The sequence below is a fragment of the Bidens hawaiensis genome, unplaced genomic scaffold, assembly GCF_021521415.1.
Source record: "Bidens hawaiensis isolate Kalapana, Puna unplaced genomic scaffold, B.hawaiensis_p1.1 tig00031469_1, whole genome shotgun sequence".
Lineage (NCBI taxonomy): Eukaryota > Viridiplantae > Streptophyta > Magnoliopsida > Asterales > Asteraceae > Bidens > Bidens hawaiensis.
In genome coordinates, this window is record NW_027495303.1 from 218,718 (window position 1) to 235,723 (window position 17,006).

General features: G+C 35.4%; 2 protein-coding genes and 1 pseudogene across 6 annotated transcripts; 1 reads left to right on the forward strand and 2 right to left on the reverse strand.

Moving 5' to 3' along the window:
* Positions 1–895: 895 nt before the first annotated feature.
* On the reverse strand, positions 896–10,777 carry LOC143582137 (DNA-directed RNA polymerases II, IV and V subunit 11). Of its 2 annotated transcripts, none has more exons than XM_077064771.1 (6): positions 10,694–10,777; positions 9,972–10,032; positions 9,768–9,857; positions 9,612–9,690; positions 9,417–9,512; positions 896–1,095 (listed from the first exon to the last, which is right to left on the reverse strand). In XM_077064771.1, exons 2-6 carry the CDS (start codon positions 10,022–10,024, stop codon positions 1,063–1,065), a joined length of 351 nt encoding a protein of 116 aa, XP_076920886.1. In that variant the 5' UTR covers positions 10,025–10,032; positions 10,694–10,777; the 3' UTR covers positions 896–1,062. The 2 variants fall into 2 exon arrangements, with proteins under 2 accessions (XP_076920886.1, XP_076920887.1); XM_077064772.1 differs by lacking the exon at positions 896–1,095 and adding an exon at positions 8,267–8,366.
* LOC143582135 (disease resistance protein RUN1-like) lies at positions 1,634–7,592 on the reverse strand (annotated as a pseudogene).
* Positions 10,778–12,265: 1,488 nt separating the features above from the next.
* On the forward strand, positions 12,266–16,712 carry LOC143582134 (uncharacterized). Of its 4 annotated transcripts, none has more exons than XM_077064763.1 (13): positions 12,266–12,370; positions 12,672–12,797; positions 12,879–13,005; positions 13,556–13,683; positions 13,768–13,837; positions 13,954–14,056; positions 14,713–14,830; positions 14,926–15,007; positions 15,080–15,141; positions 15,261–15,333; positions 15,420–15,503; positions 15,596–15,676; positions 16,352–16,711. In XM_077064763.1, exons 2-13 carry the CDS (start codon positions 12,763–12,765, stop codon positions 16,526–16,528), a joined length of 1,140 nt encoding a protein of 379 aa, XP_076920878.1. In that variant the 5' UTR covers positions 12,266–12,370; positions 12,672–12,762; the 3' UTR covers positions 16,529–16,711. The 4 variants fall into 4 exon arrangements, with proteins under 4 accessions (XP_076920878.1, XP_076920879.1, XP_076920882.1 ...); XM_077064764.1 differs by having other exon boundaries at positions 12,279–12,370; positions 12,711–12,797; positions 16,352–16,712; XM_077064767.1 differs by having other exon boundaries at positions 12,284–12,370; positions 12,577–12,797; positions 16,352–16,712.
* The last annotated feature ends 294 nt before the right edge of the window (positions 16,713–17,006 follow it).

Consider the following 17,006-nt stretch of genomic DNA (forward strand, 5'->3'; position numbering starts at 1 on the left):
AGATAATTAGGAGTTTGTGTTTTACTCTAATTGTAATCGAGCCTCTATATAACCCCCAAAGAATTCATGTAAGGGTTAAGAGAGAATTGATCAAGTTTATTTTCTTGATTAATAAAATTGGTGAGTTGTGCCAAATATATTCTCGTGTTTGATTCGATCCGGGCCACTAAGTTGCATTCAATATGTAAACCAGTTCATGCCCACTGATATTGAACAGACTTTACACAATGCGACTTTGAATCCGGGCCGACAGTGGTATCTAGACTCGGGCGCTACCACTCATATGACAAACAAAACAGGTAACCCAATTCAAGTAGCACTTAAATATGCATTCAAATCAAATTATTAGCAAAGCATGAGTTAATGTGCATAAAAAAAATGTTATATGCAACTAACATTATAACATGAAACTAGATTTACCTTCAATATTCATTTCACGTCCTTTTAAAACATAACAAATAAATATCACAATTCCAGATGAAAAACAAAGGTCATTAATGATTGGGAAGCAACGTTGGGACCAGAAGAGGGTATTCTTTCCGCTTCTGATTTCTCGATTACAGCCTGCGTGTAGATTATTCAACAAAATAAACTTAGACGGGAATTAACTGCAGTCTAATTGAAGAGTTCAACATCATGTTAACAAAACGACTTGCATATGTGGTTAGTTCAGTTTTTACAGATGTAAAGTAGCCATCAACAATGCGCATGTGGTTATCTCTCAGAGTCAGTAGTGAATTTGACCCGTTTAAACGTTTATTTAAGTGGTTGAATCAAATTATGGCAGGCCAACAAAATATAGTTTTTGGAAAATTATATGAAAGTCGACACGATATATTAATAAGAAAACCACAAGAAGTCGCAAGTTAAAATGATAGCCCATATGCGCATTAACTATTCAAACCTGGGTTTCTAACTCGCAACCCATAAAGGTGAATTGATCATAGAAACACGACTTCGATTGCAGGAGTCAACATCAACAAAACACGGCATACCAATCTAAAACAGTTCATAATTTGTGATCAAACCATCTAAGGTTACACCAATAAATGATCACCATGATCAGTATTCCCCAGAAACCCGTGCTACCTCAGCCTGCAAGAACAGAATTTATCAGATATGAGAAATGGAAAAAAAAAAACCATGTGACTATAAGAAAATACATATATAATAATAGAAATCAGCATTTCAGATATTAATTCTCACTTATGATGGGTTCCTATCCACAGCAAAGATTATTTAGCAAAAATTATGCAATTAACACTTTAATCCAATTATGTTTATAAATTCGAGTTAATTACATATTTTCATTTTTATCAGAGAGCGCCAGCCTCCAAGGGTTTTCAACTTTCAAGAATGCCTTTCAGAAACAATTTTAGGGAACTCAAAAGATATACGTAACATGTACGCAAGGCCTTTGGTGTTCAAAAAGTACAGATAGAATAATTACACGTAACAATTTGTACGCTGTTAATACAATAAAGAAATACTAATAACTTATACATGAAAGTGATCAAATAATATTCTCTAATCATCATTGCCAACCATGGGTAGTTGGGTTCAACAAGTGATGATTAAACAGAAAACATAAATTAGCCAGTGGTAGTGATAAAACGCCTTATGATAAAACACCTTACACTGGTGCATTCATGGCTTTCTCTGTCAAGTAAACAGATAATCGATTTTAGATTCGGAATATATACATACAATGGCAAAATCCGTAACAAATACAAAAATAAGAATCATACAAGCCACTAGGGGTGCAAACGAGCTACTTGAGATCAGTCCGGTACAAAGCTCGAACCAAACCAAGCCTTAGCCTCACATAAAGCTCGATTCGTTATCAAGCCCGAGCTCAAGTCTTTTATAGTAGGATCATTTAGTCTTAACGAGCCTTGTGTATTTTGAGTTTAAAAAGTATACCTAATGAGTTCCAGAATGTCATGGACTCCATTGGGATAAAGCTCTAAATTGAACATTTGCTTCTGTTAAAAGGAGATAAAAGTAGTTTTAGTAAACTACAAATACCTAGAGTTTTTACGATTATAAACTAAAATAATTATGTTACAAAATATAATATAGTGTAGTAATAATTACTCTAGTTATTTGTACACTTCTCAAGATAATAGTCATTTATATTTGATCCAAACTCTGTTAACTATATGCGTGGTGGCAAGACAAAAATATTTAACAAAAAAATGGCACGCACCTTTATAATAAGTGGGGTTGTCTGATAATAAGTTAGACAGATAAACATGTGAAGGTATTGTGTTCATACCTAACACAAAATGCCTAAAGAACAGGACATACTCTCCTGTTGTTAATTGAAAAGCAGATATATCTCTACCAATTATGTGATTCCATGACTTGAAATAACCCAACGCGTCGTCTTCTCGTTTTATGCTTCCTTCATCATACACAAAACCAACCCCGCATTGCCTTGTTGTTTGTCCACGATCCTGTGTGACAATAATTGTAATCTCGTCACCAACTTCCATCTCATTCGTCCCAAACATCCAATGGCTTAAAAATATTAGACGCCTTCCAAATACAGACACCATTTCAATACAATGCTTGTATATCCACACGTGGTTCTTCGTTTTATTAATAACTTTGATTACTGGCAAAACAAAGAATGGGTTATCTGGCAATCGAAATGTCCCATCCGAATATTGCAACGTCTGCATGTAACCAAAGTTTAAGCCTCTTAGCTTCTTAGAAGATGATGGGATGGTCAATGATATTGATGTCCCGATAAATCTACGCCTAATCCAATCCGGTAACCCTTTCCCCTCATAAAATGTGCTGAATATTCCAAATTCATAATACATCTGCAAGAATATACAAATTTAATCGATGTAACTTATAAAATGTTCACACAAAAACATTGAGTTAACTTGCTAGAGGAAATTAACCTGAGTTTGAGAATTATAACTTTTGGTGCAACTTTCTTTGATAGATTCCATATCACTCCACTCCAAACTACGTAATACATTTTCGTCAACACCGGCTAGAGGTTGGATTTTGACAATGCCTTGGATTTCAATTGAGGAACTTGCTGAAAAGCCTAAATCTACTAATAACTGAAGTTGCGACATTTCAGGATCGAATACAACTTTCTGTAACGAAGGTTGATAACGTTGTGAGGCGTTACTATAAGAATTGTGTGACAAAACCCTTAGTGTACGAGGAGGACATTCGATTGTTTTTAGCCTTTTACAGTCAAACATACTAAGTGTCTCAAGCCTAGGTAGTGTTCTCAAACAACTTGGCATTGAAACGATGGGAATACCATCTAAATATAAATCCTTCAACATTGATAGGTCCATGGGAAAGGATTCGGTGGACAAATTGCTACCTTTAAGTGACAAACGTAGTAACGAGCATGGTAAAGAAATTGCCACCGACTTTAACTCTCTAGGTATAGCCTCCACAAGTGCACAGGAAGATGCTTGTGAGTTTATGCCCATATCCATCACCTCAATTCGCGATTCAAGGAAGTTTCAACCGTCTACTACTAGCGTCTCAACGTTCTTTAGCTTTCCTAAGGATCTTGGGAGCTTTTTAAGATTGTGGCAATAACTTGTGTCCACGAAAGTAAGTTCACCGCATTCTTCAATCGATTCGCAAATCTCAAGCAAACTTATGCATTTTCTAACTATTAACCTCTCAAGTATAGGGACATGGAAAAAACCGGTGACACTTGCAAGTTGTTCGCAGAAACTCAGATCAAGAATCTTTAATGATCTAAGCAACCTTTTATCTTGTGAGTAAGATCCTACCAACTATTGAAATAGAGTTGAGTTAGTAAAATGCATTAACTCCATAAGGAATAATAATAATAATAATAATACCAAAAAATTAAAATAAAAATGAAGTAGATGTTTTTACTTTCATACCTTTGGTATACTCACTAATTGTGGGTTACTATTAAACATGCCAAATGATTCAATATTGCTATATGACATGTCAAGAACAACCAAATTTTCCATCGGTAAGTCTGCGGGTATGGACTTTAAAGAGAATCCATGCATACACAACCATCTTAGTTCCTCTGGAAAGTTGTCATTGGACCCAATCATTTGCACATAGTTGAGTTGTAGTAGCAATAGATTTTCCATCTTACTCAATGCATCTATTTTCAGCTCAAATGATCCGCGTAGCTTCTCTTTCTCAAGCATTCTCATGTCAAGTGTAAGGCCTAGAGTTTTATCTGTCCCCTATGAAAAAAAAAGGATAGAAAAAATGTTTTGAATAGTGTAAACGGAATAGACGAGAGAATGTAATGGACAAATGAATGAAATGGATCATTACGATTTTATCGTCATATTTGGTTACCATATGGGAATGTAATAAATCATTACTTTGTTTGTTTTGTAGGCAAGAAAAGACAAATTAAAGAATAAAATGGTATATTCGACACTTAGAACATGCATATCTCTTACCTTGTTTTGTTTCAACACTTTGTGTGACTCCTCATTACTCCATAATCGACTACGCTTCCATGGTTTCTTAGGAGCTTCTTGACATACTAAATCTCTTCCCATCTCTTGAATCAACGAATGCATCGTTAATTCATTATTCGATTGGATACTAAGAAGACATCTCTCAATCAGATTGGTAAGCCCAGAACTTACACACATACCACATGCATTTAATATAGTCTCAGTTAAATCTTTATCTTTTCCAACAAAGAAACAAGCAACATGCTTAAACAATTCTTTATCATTTTCGTTCTGCAAAGAGTCGAAGCTCATCTTCAAAACCTTGTTTATGCGAGAATCAGTTTCTTTCTTTAACCCTTGTATGCATTCTTTCCAATACACTACATCTCGCATATACAAAGACCTGCCTAAAACTTCAAGAGCCAACGGATACCCTTCACAATATTTCACGAGGTTTTTCGAGACGTCTTCATAACCTTGCTTGATACGATCCTTACACTTAAACGCGTGATGACATAAAAGCTCTAATGATGAAATCTCACTTAAGCCTTTAAGTAAGATTGTCGTGTGCTTGGGCTGAACTTGAGGGTTAAATAGTGCACACCTCTCAGTTAACGACGAGTCCTTGGTTGTTATGATGATCTTGCTTCCTGGATGAAAAGCTTTATCTCCAAGTAAGGCATCCAACTGCTCTAGACAATTAACATCGTCTAGAACTAATAACACCTTCTTATGAGCAAGTGCATTCTCAATCTTAGAGGTGTATACAGAAATATCATTAACTTTGGACCGCATTTTCTTGGAAATGTCTTCAGCGAGTTGCTTTTTAAACTCAAATAATCCACTAAATCGTTCAGAATGATTTCTACTAATGCCTTCAATGAAGCTGCTTTTGGCAAATTTTCTAGAGTGTAACCGGAACAAATGTTTAGCCAAAGATGTCTTTCCAATCCCACCCATGCCCACGACCGTGAGAACATCGGCTACATGACAGGATCCATCGTTTAACCATGAAGTAATGAACTTAATGTCATGATTCATCCCAATAAGGAGCGGCGGAGTAGTACTAATTAAAGCTACACCTAATCTATGATGTAGTTCAGTAACAATTTCTTCGATAAGCTCCGTCTCTTTCCTGAAAATTGGTTTGAATAACAAATATACTAAACATGTTAGCGCACCTGGCCAATGTGGGCTTAACTCACTTGGTAGAGTCATATGCCTTTTAAAGGGGAGTCACATGTTTAAAACTGAGCAAGAGGCTAGTGTATATTAAAATTACTGGTGTAAGTAGAGTATGGGTAACATTCGTGGTTAAAAGAAAAAACACATATTAGCGCATAATTCAAAGCATTGTTGTAGTTATTAACGTTGGAGTTGGTATGATGCATTGAGGATACCGAGGATTTGGGGGTTAATAAAATGGCCGAAGTCGGTATGTTGATAGGCACTTATTTTGGAGCCGATTTGAATCAGGTTCAATTGTAGGGGGGCGGGTGAGTTGGGTTCGTGGACTAAGGACGAGTCACGGAGCACACTTTGTTGCGATTCAAGAGACGAAATTGACTATATTCATTCCGTCATAGTCAACAACTCACGAGTACTTAGGCGTGACAAGTATTTGACAAAGATTGAAGAAATGGTTCAGGATGGTTCCGAGTACAAGATATACAGAAATGTACTTGTACGGAGTTAATGAAGTTTCCTAAGTCTTACTCCGAGTACCTAAAATAGTCACGAGTACCTATTTAAGGCACAAGTACTTTCATGGTCTCGAGTCATCTTGAAGTTCTGAGGATGTGACTTATGTACTCGTGAACACTTGTTCACGAGTATTTCGCCTATGTGTTATAGTAGATCTTCAATTTATTATTTGTTTGCTTTTGTTTGGTCAAACATTATGATCCTGACACTGATATTAAGAAAAAAATTTACAGGAAATTACTTCGGTCGCCCCCTCGCTTGGTTTTAAAAAGTAAGAAGTACACAAAAGTGACACGGTCTAAAACCGAAGCGTGAGGCGCACCGATTCTCATACGTGGGTCGCAAGGCGCAAGGTTTTTGTATAGTTATTTTAAAATTATCTCATAGATTTTTAGCATCCTCTACCTAATATTAAGCTATAAATAAGCTTTATACAGAATTTAGCATATAAATTACCTACATATACAACCTAAAAAGCATGTGGTACAACATTCTGAAGCATAGCGTGTACAAACAGGCGAAGGCGTTCCATGCAGTATATCATGTGTGTGAGCTCGATTTGGTATCGGTGGAAGGCGAAAGGAAATTGTGTTTAAGAACATGACAACTACGGTGGATGGTATTGTAGGAAACATAAAAGCTTTAAGTAATTTGCGGGTGAAAAATAGATCAAAAATGTTAAAAGAGTGTCATGGGATGATTGGAGTAGGTTTGTGGGTGAGAGTAGGCTGACCAACAACAGTTGGAGTGGGTTAGCCAACAACTTTGGTTTGTTAACGAACGATTCTTGCATGTGTTATATTGAAAACTGCGAATATGGATGTAATGTGTCGTTTTCAAAGCATGAAAACCCGTATTGAACGACTATAAATTGTATTTTTACTTACCGCCCCTTTGCGCCTTTCCCTTTTAGATCAGCAACTTCTCTTAGTGAAGTCTTCCATACCTCCATCTTCTCAGCCCATTGACGTTATTTCTCGGCATTTATTTCTGCGTCCATCTTCTTGATATGTTTTTCCATTGCATCACCGAAGCTGCCTTGTAGTTTCCTCACATCGGTGGGCTCAATATGATAGAAGATGGGAATAACGATTTGGTTGAAGTTCCTACGCTGCTCAAATATTAAAACAAGCTCATCGAGGCACCATGTGGACGACGCATAATTCTTAGACAACACGATAATAGACGACTGAGATGATTTAATAGCACTCTCTAGTTCTGGTTTTAACTTCTGTCCAGTTTCAATTTCCTCATCATCTAAAAACGTGTTAAGACCGATATCCATTAGAGCATTGTAGAGGTGATCTGTGAAGCTATTACGAGTGTCAGCACCTCTAAAGCTTAAAAAGACATCGTATCTATAACCATGATCATGAGTCAATGAAGAAGATGCGGATATTGGTAGAAGCTCAGTGAGAACAACCATTATGGATTATAGAAAGTTATGAATGATTTGAGAGGAGATTGATAAGATAGGTTGAGGTTAATATACATATATATGTATATATCAGCGTAACGTATCCGGCAAATCGCCTTTTGTTTGGTAGTTTTAGTAAATTATGGACTCACCTGGTTGTCTTTCATTATTCAATACATTTTGTTAGCATTTCTTATTATTTACTGTCATTGGTTTCCCCGTCAAGCGGACGGTCATGCTTAATTCTCATTCTTATTCCAAATAACATGACTCGAAGTCAAAAGTTCAATCCTTGTAGAACATATCATAGACATGTTTACTTTCCTTGTCTTGACCGATTTAAATACTCATTTAAGTGTACAAATCGAGTTATGTTTTATTTCTATGAGAACAAATGACCAAAATGAAAATAAAAGCAGTTCATAAAGAAAAAGTCAAAACTTGACCAAAGTTCATCTATAGAAAAAAAATATATAATTTTTGAAAAGTATATGAAAGTCGACACTGAATATTTAGAAAAAGAACTATAAGAAAAGAATATAAGAACTCGCATCAAAACTAACCGAAGTCACCATTTAAAATGGATGCACACAAGGCATTCACTATTCAAACTTCAGTTTCTGACTTGCAGCCTGAATAGGCGAATCAACCATAGAAACAAGACTTTGATTGCAGGAGTCAGCATAACATACCAAAAGGAAATAGTTCATAATTTGGACCAGACCTTCTAACATTACACTTACACCTAATAACAATAATAATCATGTTTAGTACTCCCCAGAAACCCTTGCAACCTCAGCCTGCAAATACATAATGTAGCAGGTATGAGAAGCAGAAAAGACACGTCACTGAAAATATAGAAAAGGAAAAAGCAACAGAATTTCAAAGATTGATTCTCGCATAATGAGCTCTAAAAGACATGAAGCACTCCGAAGCAGTTAGCTCCCAAAAGGCAAGGTACTAGTGTCACATACGCGAGGCGTTTGGTACTAAAAAAACTACTAGAGTAATCATACATGACTTTCTACATTGTGTATACTTAAGATTAAAAAATACTTATAAATTATACATGTAAGTGACCAAAAAATAGGCTCTAATCATCATCATAGCCAAGATTGGATTCAATACATGATTAAACAGAAAAAGTAATTTAATAAGAATGCTGATTAAACAGACAAATATAACTCAATAAAAGTGCTGATTAAACAGAAAACATAAATCAATTAGAGCTGATCAAACAGAAATCCAGAAAAGTTGAATATAAGTGCTGATTTAACATAAAACATAGGATGCGGTAAACAGGGAAGTAATAAGCAGGGGTTAACAGTGGTTAAAATCAAAACAGCAATTGTAGATTGATACTAATGGCTAATGGAACATAAATCAATAAATCTGATATGCTAAGAGTCATTAAAACAGCAATTGCAGACTAATAGTATATTATTAATCCAACAAAAAAACACAAATCATATACATCCTATAATACTAATCAATCAGGCAACATCAAATTAACCAGTGAGAGTGATTATAAGCTAATGCAGACAAGGAAACTTCTAACTAAACATCAAATGATCAAATCCTAGTCCAACAGACAAAATAATATGAATGGTAAAATCTTTTTAGTTGCTTGTTTCTAAATAGACAAAATCCAGTGGTCACTTGTTTCTAATAATCTAATCAACAAATTCAGCAACTGAATGATTCTAAGTATAGTACTTAATCCATCTTTACTGCACAACTTAAACAAACTCTCGTTGTTTCCACTAATATGAACTACAGATTATTTAACCACACACTTCTTGTTTCAACTTACTTGTAAAAGACAGAATATGATAGAACAAAAGACATACCTCGAACACAGTCTTCAGATGATCAAGCTCTTTGTCCAAATCATTGATAGCCAGATTATAGGCCTGCATTGGAGAAGACTGGCTCGTTGTATGGACCTGTCAAAGTAACGCCCATTAAAGCTTACCCGAACAAGTCGAACAAAACAAAGTTATACAGTGCATCAAATGCATTAAAAAAACCCCTAAAATACTTACACGAACGATGATTTTGTACTGAAGCGGGTGCGGAAGCTTGTAACCAGCAAACAGAACATTCCCATCCCTGTGCAACTGCCTGTTCACAATATACAGAATTAAATCAAGACTGAACATTTGAACCGACATATAATAATAATTGAGACGATTAAATACATGCGAACGATGTTTCCAATGGTGTGATCTTCTCTCTCAATGGTAAACGAAGCTGCGTTTATGATCTTAGTGTCCCTTTCATAAGAAACCCTAGAAAATCATCCATTAACAGAACACGGTATGCATAAGGATACAAATTATCATTGTGAAACTTCAGTTACATGCATAAACATAAAGACTATGTATGATATTGAGAAAGTTTACTTCTTGGTGCCTTCTGGAACCACGAATCGCTCATAACGGTCTGGTGCATTCATGGCTCTCTCTGGAATAATAACACATGATCGACTTTAGAGTTTAAGCGTATACGTACGAAGGCAAAATTCATAAGAAATACCAACATAAGAATCATACAAACCACTAGGGGGGGGGGGGGGCAAACAAACCGAGCCAAGCCGCAAACAAGCTACTCAAGATCGGATCGATAAAAAGCTCGAAACGAGCCGAGCCTTAATTAGCTATCGAGCCTGAGCTCGAGCCTTGTATGGAACATTGTTTAGGCTCTTCGAGCGTTGTGTATTTTTAAGTTTGAACTATTTTAGACTTCTACATATGTATTAATTTCACACTGCATCGCCGAGGTCGAGCCAAGCTTTGGCTCATTTAACTTATATAAACTTAGGCTCATTTAAACTTTTCTCAAAATATATAAAAATAAGTATAAGTATATATAAATTAGAATATATAATAAACAAGCTGAGCTCGAGCTTAGAAAAAACGACTCACGCTTTAGAAAAAGGGGTAGAAACGAGCCAACGCTTACACAAAACCACAATTTCTAACCACAATTACTACGAATTTAAAACAATAGCTCGTAGAATTTAAAAATCGCGATTATGTTCCTTGTAAAGAAAACGAGTAACAAAAGTCTAGGGTTTCTGTAATGCAATGGTTGATCGATGATTTAAGAGAGAAAGAGCGCTTACCAGTTAACAAGTAAGAGTTCTAGGGTTTCACCGGTAGAAGGAAGGAGTGTGTAATTAGGGGAAAATTAAAGAGACAATATTTTTATTGTCTAGTTGGAAGAAAAACAAAATGTGTCCATGTCGTTTATGGCCGGATCTGGGCGGTTTAAAACTCAAAATCAGTTTGGGTTGAAACAGGTTTGGTTTGGTTTGGTTTGGTTAACAAAAGTCAAAATCGGTTTATGATCGGTTTCGGTTCGGGCTGAAACCGCTTTCTTGACTATGTACGATCGGTTTCGGTTCGGGTTTTGATCGGTTTCGGTTCGGATTTTGACCGGTTTTTGCTCGGTTTTGGCCGGTTCGGTTCGGTTAACCGGTTTGGAACCGGTTTTGGTGAAGAAAACTACAAACCGGTTCTGAACCTACAGTTCAATCGGTTCCAAACCGGTTTCTGCATAATTGGTTTCAAACCGGTTCGGTTCAGTTAAACGGTTTATTTGCCCACCTCTAGCCAGCACTATTTGCGTTTTTTTCTCTTAAAATAGAGTAGTTTGCGTTCTTGTGGTTGGTGGACAGGATCATTTTGCGTCCATTCCTCTAACAATGTTTGTATATTCCATTAGTAATTTAACAAAATCAGGGCATTTGTGTCTTTTCACCCTACTCGTGAAAACCTTAATCATTTGAATCTTGGTATTTTTGCAACCAAAACCATTTGTATCCCGTATATCCGATTTTGAACACCCTCACCCGTGACAGTAAAACTAATCTTGATGAATGTAGTTAATTAGCTGGAATAAGGGTAAATGCCACCGTAAACCACCTTTCGTTGCACTTATTTAGGTGTTGAATTTTTGGCCTAACGGGGAAGATAAGATCAAGTAGGTGGTGTGGAAGTTTAGTATTGTATCAATGACTAATTATGGATAACAATGGTGTTGATTAATGTTTTTTTTTTGTTGAGCAAGTGTTTTGTTGATGAAGGTTTTTCCTTTATCATTGTTTATTTCTTGATCAATTTCACTATTTCCGATCAACTTTATATGTAACCGATGGTAACTATCGTTTGCAATGATTATGGATGGTTTCTAATACAATTAGATAATGCTAATTATATTGCATAAGAATTAGAATTTGGAGGGAGATAGAGGGATGCAAACTAGATATGCATTTTTTTCAGCTCATGCAAGGCACTTGAATTATCATGACCGACGGCGTTTGCATTACTTTACCAAACATAATTGGGGGTTGTTTGGCAAACTTGACTCGTCAAAAATTTACGCCTTTACACTTTTGACACAAATACTTTTAGCATTTCAACTTTGGCCATATAACTTTTTCTTACGATATTGTAACGAAACAAAATAATACCAACCGATTTACTGTCGGTTTAAAGCAACTAAAAAGAATGGGCATGGTTCTTTTCAAATATCTGACGAGATAACTGGCGTAGGCGTTAGAGTCTCTTCATGGATCTAAGTCTACGCCACTGCAAGTTGCAACGCCCCATTTCGTATGAGCTAAAAGATAAAAGGGGCCATAAGAATACACCTTAATAATACAGGGGTCGAGACGCGTATTTATGCTGCTATCATATATCACTTTAAAACCCAAATCCTCGTCTCAAAACGACTTTTGCGGCCAATCTTTCTTCTCTCCATCGAGAGCTCAAATCAGCCACAGATTTGGTTGCTGCACGTAAAACCCTAATTCCATTCATTTGTTATCTTCGTTTTGCTCAATAATTATTCCATGTTATTATCAATTTTGAAGTAGATAACTGGCATTAGCTTTAACTAGCAGAAATTGGGGACAATTAGTTAGGTTTAAGCAGCACTTATCTTAGGTCAGGGTTAGGGTTTAGACAGTTGTTAATTGTAGTTTCATTATCCAATCGGTGATAGGTTGTTCATGCTACCATCATGAAGTCTGCAGGACATGCTTTGCTTTCTTCTTTTAAACCTCCTTGTTATTCTTTTCCCACAAATACCTATCGCAGATTCAATCCCAACCTAATCATTTCTCGAATTTCTACAAGGAACTTGCACACACACAATAACAAGCATCAGCGGCGCCTTTCCAATTTCGACATGGTTGTGGAACAGTATTTACCTCCTTGGTTCAGGTAAATGCTGATGATATTTTATATTATGTTATAATTTTACGAGCTGTAAATATTTTGATTGGTTTTATTTTTTGTTAATAGTGTTGCCCCGATGATGGAGTGGACCGACAATCATTATAGGACGATGGCTCGCCTTATATCGAAACACGCGTGGCTTTATACGGAAATGCTGGCTGCAGAGACGATTGTTTACCAGGAGAAGAATTTGGTACGCGAGTGATCTAGTTGGTTGTGAGTGTGTATTGTGTATATGTGCAAATGTTGACGATATAGAGAATGAAGATTATATTGACATAAAACATATACATATATACATACATGCACATATACATATATACGTACGTGTATGTGTGTATGTGTACATAGTTTTGTATGTACATGATATTGTTAAATGTGAAGGGTGATTACTTAGGGTATGTGTACTTTTTTGTACATCTTGGAAACGATTTGGACCGAATCATTCGGGTTTGGTTGACACACAATGTGCCCTTTCCATCTTTTTAAAAATTTAAGAAAAGTTAGTGTGTCAAATTTGATCACTAATTAATTCAGTAAGTTCAGTTTTTTGAACAGTAGCTTGTATTCATCTTAAAGTATACTTTGTTTGACTATACTTTGTTTGACTTTTTTACTTATCCGGTTTAATCTATTTTTAAGTAAGTGTGGCGATTCTCACCTTTTAGTTCATGATTTGTTCGTGGTTTTACGAATCTAAATATTTGCAGACTTTTGACTTTATTTTCTTTTTGATTGATCAGGACAGATTTTTAGCCTTTTCACCAGACCAGCATCCTATTGTACTTCAAATAGGTGGAAATAACTTGGAAAATCTGGCAAAAGCAACACAACTAGCAAACAGTTATGGCTATGACGAGATTAACTTGAAGTACGATTAATTAATTTTATAAAATATTTTTTATAATGTCATCTTCTCAATCCATTTATATGGTGCAATTTTTTCTTCTGGCAGTTGTGGGTGTCCTAGTCCAAAGGTTGCAGGACACGGGTGTTTTGGTGTGCGCCTTATGCTTGACCCAAAGGTTTGAAGTTTGACCCACGTTTTTTAGCTACATCACACGGTTTTATAACTAATGCAGAACATGTAACTGTGTGTCAAAAGTGTTATTTTTAACTATGCTAATATTTGCAAGGGAAGTTTGTTGCTGAGGCTATGAATGTCATTGCTGCTAACACGAATGTTCCTGTTAGTGTCAAATGTCGTATTGGTGTTGATGATCATGATTCATACAATGAACTCTGTAAGTTATATTGTATATTATACGACCAAGCATGAGCAAGATTTTTTTCTTCATTTATGTTTGTAAGCGCTCGCTTACGATCGTTTATTGCAGTTTGTTCGTTTTTGTTCATTTATGTTTATAAGTTTACGTTAGCTTAAGTTTGTTCGTTTACATTCGTTAACATGTATTTAAATTTTTTAGGCACATTACCATTTAGTTTAGTTTTAATGACTTTTTAGGCCCAAGTGCCCAACATATTTTTGTTCGCATTTACTTCAATTGGTTCTAATCCAGTTATGTTTGTTCTTTTACTTTTGTGAACCGTTCGTCTAAACTATTAATAAACGGACATCAACAAACACGTTCGTTTAACGAACACAAACAAGAAATCCTTGTACGTTTAATTGTTTGTGCTCGAGCGTTTGTTCGGTTAAACTTAAACGAACTAAGACGAACATGCTTCATTCGTGTTTGTTCGGTTCGTTTACAAGCTTAAAAGCAATACTTTTTTGTTCAAAATTTTAAACTCTTTTATAAATTAGTATGTCAAATATGAAAGTCTTTCACAGTTTCAGTAATAATCTAACCTTATAAGTAAAATGTTTTAGGAGATTTTATTTATTAAACAATTAATCCAACTTTGGAACTGATCTTTTTTTACTTTTTGTTTGCAGGTGATTTCATATATAAAGTTTCATCTCAATCGCCAACTAGACATTTTATAATACATTCAAGAAAGGCTTTGTTGAATGGAATAAGCCCTGCTGATAACAGAAGAATTCCTCCCTTAAAGTATGTAATTAGTCAACTAATAATCTTAAATTTGATGATATTTTTTTCTTCTTTTTTCATAACTGTCAATGAGTTTTTGGTTGCATATTGTACAGATACGAGTACTATTACGCTCTTCTTCGTGACTTTCCGGACCTCCGGTTTACAATTAATGGAGGCATTAATAACATTGATGAGGTCAGCACTCACATGTTTTCTTTTCATGTTGATGAAGTTGTAATCTAACATTTATTGATATTAAATTACTAGGTACGTGCAGCACAAAACGAAGGAGCTCATGGTGTTATGGTTGGACGTGCTGCCTATAACAAGTATGAAAATTTAGCTCTCTCTCTCTCTCTCTCTCTCTCTCTATATGTAGAATCTATTTATGTATGTATACGTGCTGTTAGTTGACGTTTACTAAAGTTCTTAACAACTCTTTTGACAGTTCATGGGCCTTGTTAGGAAATGTTGATACTGCGATTTATGGTGCACCGCCTAGCTGTGTGACACGTCGTCAGGTTTATTGCAATATTATTTTTCAATTTTATTAAACCTTGGTTTTCTAAGTATTTGTTTTAAATATGGTTTCGTTAACTTCTTGTAGGTGTTGGAAAAGTACCAGGTGTATGCTGATTCAGTCATTGGAATATATGGGAATAATAAACCAAGTCTCCGTGATTTGGTTAAGGTACAAGCATCATTTGTTACAATTTTACTTAAATATCTCTTAATTTGCATTTTCTGATATATGATTTGCATATTATTCTTGTTATGCTGCAGCCTTTATATGGTCTGTTTTGGGGGGAGCATGGAAATGGTGTGTGGAAACGAAAAGCTGATTCAGCTTTCCATCATTGCAAGGTAACCAAAGTTTAGTACACTCGATTGATTCGGTCTTTTATCAAGTTTATCAACAATTAACGTGTTATGTATGGTTGCAAAAACTAGGCGGTGCAAAAAAACCAAAAACCGAATTGTATGTATAACCCAAAAAACCGAATCTAAACTCAGAATTCAATTTTCGATTTGGTCATAACCGAAAACTTTGTATTTAGAATGGGATAATTTGTATATCATATTCAGGCATTCACAAATCATAATATCATGCATACCAATTTTCAAATTTATGACAATGATGCCCTTCCCTTCCTTTGAAACTTATATTAGGATACGAGAGTTTGGAGTGTAGTGAGAAGGAAAGGTATAATGGTCATATTGCAAATTGTATTCAATGAAGTGGATAAGTAACCCAGAATAACCCTAATGGGTCACATTTGCCAGGCCTAATCAATATGACATTTGAAGTCTGGTTGGATAAATATAATATGAGGCCCCATATGATATTATGCAAGTTTCCAGGGTATACAAAAAAAGCCGTTAACAATAATAATCTACCTTTTTTATTTATAAAATATTAAGATCTTTATGATCTTTCCATTTCAGTTTTTACCCATTTGACACGTTAGATCAAGTTTGTAGCATTTTGGAAGTCATCCATATTTACTTATTTATTTATGTGGTCGGTTATGTTTGTAGACGTTCAAAGAATTGATGGAGGAGACAATAACAGCAATGCCTGATTCGGTTCTGGATTCCACCCCGGTTGATGCGTATTCGACTACCTGCATCGATAAATTTGCTGATTCAAAGAATCTGTTACCGTCACCTTATATAGTGAAGGAAGAGCAAGAAGAACAGCTGTTGTATGCTTAGTTTGTGAGCATAGAAAAAACTTTTGACCGGTTAATTATTAGTATACTCGGTATCATGTTTGTGCTCTCCCTAGGTGACATTTTTTGGGAATAGATCCTGCAAGTTAAAAGAAAATTGAGAAATTTGAATTTTATAATTCATTGACTATTATTTTGTTTGTTGTGTGTTAATCAGTCATAGAGACAATGGTTCAGTTATTAAGATATGGTTGCAATTTGTTTTTGTTTGTTTTGGAACAAACTCCCTGAAAACATATACAAGTACAAGGGTTTTTGTATGCAAAGGACATCAGTTTAGAAATCAATACTATGTTGAGAATTGCGAGAATCGCATAATTCACTTGTGCACGCTTAGGTAAGAAATAAAAGGCGGGGACAATAGTGTAATCCTTTAGCTCTTTGTTTTCTCACAAGAAACATCTAACATATGTTATTTAGTTCTCGTTTTCTCACAAGTCACGACTGTGCTATAGAGCCTT

Bases quoted from the DNA above. Each gene is read 5' to 3' on its own strand.
- LOC143582134 (XM_077064767.1), top strand. From the start codon at position 12,595: ATGAAGTCTGCAGGACATGCTTTGCTTTCTTCTTTTAAACCTCCTTGT. The intron at 15,334-15,419 runs GTTTATTGCAAT...AACTTCTTGTAG, and splicing joins GCTGTGTGACACGTCGTCAG to GTGTTGGAAAAGTACCAGGT. The intron at 15,504-15,595 runs GTACAAGCATCA...GTTATGCTGCAG, and splicing joins GTCTCCGTGATTTGGTTAAG to CCTTTATATGGTCTGTTTTG.
- LOC143582137 (XM_077064771.1), bottom strand. From the start codon at position 10,024: ATGAATGCACCAGACCGTTATGAGCGATTCGTGGTTCCAGAAGGCACC. The intron at 9,513-9,611 runs GTAAGTATTTTA...TTACTTTGACAG, and splicing joins AGTACAAAATCATCGTTCGT to GTCCATACAACGAGCCAGTC. The intron at 1,096-9,416 runs GTATGTCTTTTG...CTGTTCTTGCAG, and splicing joins ATCTGAAGACTGTGTTCGAG to GCTGAGGTAGCACGGGTTTC.